Source organism: Perca fluviatilis, chromosome 9 (genome assembly GCF_010015445.1).
Source record: "Perca fluviatilis chromosome 9, GENO_Pfluv_1.0, whole genome shotgun sequence".
Taxonomy (NCBI): Eukaryota; Metazoa; Chordata; class Actinopteri; order Perciformes; family Percidae; genus Perca; species Perca fluviatilis.
Genome location: NC_053120.1, coordinates 1,581,778 through 1,586,777, shown reverse-complemented (window position 1 = coordinate 1,586,777; position 5,000 = coordinate 1,581,778). Strand labels below are relative to the sequence as shown.

Genomic DNA, 5,000 nt, shown 5'->3' with positions numbered 1-5,000 from the left:
GTCTCTGTCTCTGTTCTCTGTGTCTCTGTGTCTCTGTCTCTGTGTCTGTGTCTCTGTCTCTGTCTCTCTGTCTCTCTGTCTCTCTGTCTCTGTCTCTCTGTCTCTGTGTCTCTGTGTCTCTGTCTCTGTCTCTCTGTCTCTCTGTCTCTGTCTCTGTGTCTCTGTGTCTCTGTCTCTGTGTCTCTGTGTCTGTGTCTCTGTGTCTCTGTCTCTGTGTCTGTGTCTGTGTCTCTGTCTCTCTGTCTCTGTGTCTCTCTGTCTCTGTCTCTGTGTCTCTGTCTCTGTGTCTCTGTCTCTGTCTCTCTGTCTCTGTGTCTCTGTCTCTGTGTCTCTGTCTCTCTGTCTCTCTGTCTCTCTGTCTCTGTGTCTCTGTCTCTGTGTCTCTCTGTCTCTCTGTCTCTGTGTCTCTCTGTCTCTGTGTCTCTGTCTCTGTGTCTCTGTGTCTCTGTCTCTCTGTCTCTCTGTCTCTGTCTCTGTCTCTGTGTCTCTCTGTCTCTCTGTCTCTGTGTCTCTCTGTCTCTGTGTCTCTGTGTCTCTGTGTCTCTGTCTCTCTGTCTCTCTGTCTCTGTGTCTCTGTGTCTCTGTCTCTGTGTCTGTGTCTCTGTGTCTGTGTCTGTGTGTCTGTCTCTGTCTCTGTGTCTCTGTCTCTGTGTCTCTGTGTCTCTGTCTCTGTGTCTCTGTGTCTCTGTCTCTGTCTCTGTGTCTCTGTCTCTGTGTCTCTGTGTCTCTGTCTCTGTGTCTCTGTTTCTCTGTGTCTCTGTGTGTCTGACTGTGTCTCTGTGTCTCTGTCTCTGTCTCTGCAGTCAGAAGTGTAAAGAGGACGCTGTCTCTGAAAAAGCTAAGGAGACGAAGCAGGAGCAGAAGGATGCCCCGTCCACAGCCTCGCCGCTCGCTGGGCTTCCTGCGCTGACGCTGCTCGTCTGCAGCGCTCTGCACATCATCACCTGTGAGTACACCGACCAATCACATGGCTAGAAACCCGGCAACCCAACTCATCGGACCAATCACACGGCTAGAAACCCTACCGCAAACCCCTGTGAGTAACAAGCTGACCAATCACATGGCGGCTAGAAACCCTAACGAACCCCCTGTGAGTACAGCCAATCAATCACACGGAGAAACCCTACCCGAAACCCCTGTGAGTACAGCGACCAATCACATGGCTAGAAACCCCACGCAACTCCTGTGAGTACACCGACCAATCACATGGCTAGAAACCCTACGCAAACTCCCTGTGAGTACAGCGACCAATCACACGGCTAGAAACCCTACGCAAACTCCCTGTGAGTACACCGACCAATCACATGGCTAGAAACCCACCGCAAACTCCCTGTGAGTTCACCGACCAATCACACGGCTAGAAACACACCGCAAACTCCCTGTGAGTACACCGACCAATCACACGGCTAGAAACCCACCGCAAACTCCCTGTGAGTACACCGACCAATCACATGGCTAGAAACCCAACGCAAACTCCCTGTGAGTACACCGACCAATCACATGGCTAGAAACCAACCGCAAACTCCCTGTGAGTACACCGACCAATCACATGGCTAGAAACCAACCGCAAACTCCCTGTGAGTACACCGACCAATCACATGGCTAGAAACCCAACGCAAACTCCCTGTGAGTACACCGACCAATCACACGGCTAGAAACCCTACGCAAACTCCCTGTGAGTACACCGACCAATCACATGGCTAGAAACCCAACGCAAACTCCCTGTGAGTACACCGACCAATCACACGGCTAGAAACCCTACGCAAACTCCCTGTGAGTACACCGACCAATCACATGGCTAGAAACCCACCGCAAACTCCCTGTGAGTACACCGACCAATCACATGGCTAGAAACCCACCGCAAACTCCCTGTGAGTACACCGACCAATCACACGGCTAGAAACCCAACGCAAACTCCCTGTGAGTACACCGACCAATCACACGGCTAGAAACCCTACGCAAACTCCCGCTGCACCCGCCCATCTATGTGACTAAAACAGGAGACATGTTCAGGCCCAGGGTGTAGCTCTAGGTCTGCCCCAATATTTAGGAGAATGTGTTTTATCAGATCAATGTGTAGTTAGTTGGGTCATAATTAGTCAGAATAGAGCAAAACACACACACACACACACACACACACAACACACACACAGATACAAATACACACACACATACACACACACAAACACACACACACAACAATACACAGACAAACACAGATACAAACAGACACAAAAACACACACACAACAAGAATACAAACAGAACACAACAATAATAATAACACATACATACACACACACACAAAACACACACAGATACAAATAACAATAATAATAATAAACACAGATACAAACAATACATAATAACAACAACACACAAACAGATACAAACAACAATACACCACACACACATACAAACAGACAACAACAAAAAATAACAATAATAACAAAACAATACAACAAATAATAATAACAACACACAAATAACACACACAACAACAAAACAAAACAACAACAATACAATAACAACACCACAAACAAACAGATACACACACAATAATAACACACAACAACACAATACAAACAACAATAACAACAACAACAACACACACAACACAAACACACAAACAAACACACAAACACACAAAAACAGATACAAAAACAAAACACACACACAACAATACAAACAGACAATAACACCACACACAATACAAACAACAAAACCACCACACAACAACAACACAAAACACAACAAACACACAACAACATAAACACATAAATACCATCACAAAACACACAACACATCGCATACCAACACAATAATAACCCACACACAACAAAACACAACACCCCACCATACGCATATATATTAACACACACGATGCAACAAAACCAATAAACACAACCCACACACACAACACACACACACACGATAACGTATGCACACACAACACAACACACACACACAACACACACACACCATGCACGTATGACATAATAATAACACACGACACCCACACACAGACACACCCACACACACACGCATGCACACACATACACACACACATCAGGATGAAAGTGTGTGTTTTTGTGTGTCCAGGATCTGGCGTGGCGGCGACCTGTCAAACGCTGGCGAGCGCCGCGGTCCGAGCCGGAGGCGGAGGCGGAGCCCGGACGGACCAATCAGACGACTGCTGTACAAACTTCATGTGCACGCGACAAGCAGGTCGCCATGGAGACGCTGACGCGATGGACGATTGGACAGAAACAGACGTTCACTGACTCACTGCTGCTGCACTGTTTACTGTTTTACTAAAGTTTACTTTCTTCACTGCTGCTTTGACCTCGCTGCTTTCTCACGGTCCAGCTTAAATATATATATATATATATATACAGTATATATATAATATTATATATACATATATATAATATATATATATATATATATATATATATATATATATATATATATTATTATTATTATATATTAAATGAAATCCTGCGTCAGTTTTACAGTTGTTGCAGAGTTCATAATGACCCAGATTCAGCCGTTAGATTAATGTAACTGTGTCTGTGTTCACTGCTGCTTGATGACAGACAGGCAGACAGGCAGACAGACAGACAGGCAGACAGACAGACAGACAGACAGACAGACAGGCAGACAGACAGACAGACAGACAGACAGACAGACACAGTAAGAAGATTTGAGTGGACATTAAGCAGCTTTTACTGCATCTTTTGTAGTTTTTGAAGCATGAACAGGAGTCCGGTCCCGGGTGTGTTGACAGAGTTGATGTTCGTTTGGGCGACTTGTTACCACGGTTACTACCCCGAGTACCCCAGCAGCGCCCGGCGAGTGTTTTACGGCTGCTGTAAAGACAAAGCTAAAGTATGAACGGTTACGATAATATTCTCTTAGAAAGGTAGGACGTTACATCATACAACATCATTTACATATTCAGATTTAAAGTGATTCTCTCAGCCGAGCACGGACACAGTTACTGACACAGAGACACGCTCACAGCACGCAGCACGGTCTTTAGGCAGCTTACTACAGGATGGATGGTGTGTGTGTGTGTGTGTGTGTGTGTGTGTGTGTGTGTGTGTGTGTGTGTGTGTGTGTGTGTGTTTTTTTTTTGCTCTTGTTTAACTATATTCGTGGGGTCCAAAAACCAGGAATCCAGTATTCTTGTGGGTCCCGACAGCTTGTGGGGGCCAAAATGCTGGAACCTCCCAAGTTTAAAGGGCTGTTTGAGGGTTAAGACTTGGTTTTAGGATTAGGGTTAGAATTAGGTTATGGTTAGGGTTAGGGTAAGGGTTAAGGTTAGGCATTTAGTTGTGATGGTTAAGGTTAGGGTAAGGGTTAAGGTTAGGCATTTAGTGGTGATGGTTAAGGTTAGGGTAAGGGTTAAGGTGTGTGTGTCAGTACGTGTGTGTGTGTGTGTGTGTGTGTGTGTGTGTGTGTGTGTGTGTGTGTGTGTGTGTGTGTCTGTGTGTGTGTGTCTGTGTCTTGTGTGTGTGTGTGTGTGAGCTCAATATATATATATATAAACTGTGTGTGGTGTGTGTGTGTGTGTGTGTGTGTGTCTGTGTCTGTGTGTGTGTGTGTGTGTGTGTGTCTCTGTGTGTGTGTGTGTTTGTGTGTGGTTGTGTGTGTGTGGCGTGTAGTAGTGGTGGTGGTGTGTGGAATGATTTCTGTGTGTTTGATACTTTCTGATCTCACAGCTTGACGCAGCAACGACTTTGACTTTTAGAAGCTTTGATCAAATTATTTTTTTTTGGGGCTGGTTTGGGTTTTTGGGGAGGGAGGGAGTTGGTGGGAGTTGAATGTTTTTAATGAGAATAATAAACCTGAAGAGTTTCTAAGATGTTTTCTTTGTGTCTTTCGTAAAGTCTCTGAGTCGTTTTTTCTTTTTTACGTTTGTGTTTAAAAAAAATTATTACACACACAAACACACACAGGCTCACACACACACAAACACACACACACACACAGGCT

The 5,000-nt window shown here is 45.2% G+C and overlaps 1 protein-coding gene across 2 annotated transcripts in view; it reads left to right on the top strand.

Moving 5' to 3' along the window:
• Window positions 1–3,390, top strand: part of si:ch211-1a19.3 — a 22,579-nt gene extending 19,189 nt beyond the window's left edge. The window contains exons 5-6 of one of the 2 annotated variants that reach the window (XM_039811216.1): window positions 804–946; window positions 3,102–3,390. In XM_039811216.1, the coding sequence (XP_039667150.1) occupies window positions 804–946; window positions 3,102–3,103 (145 nt within the window). In that variant the 3' untranslated portion in view covers window positions 3,104–3,390. Of the gene's footprint in view, window positions 1–803; window positions 968–1,206; window positions 2,029–3,101 lie in introns of those variants that run through there. The other variant, XM_039811215.1, reaches the window with a different exon arrangement.
• The last annotated feature ends 1,610 nt before the right edge of the window (window positions 3,391–5,000 follow it).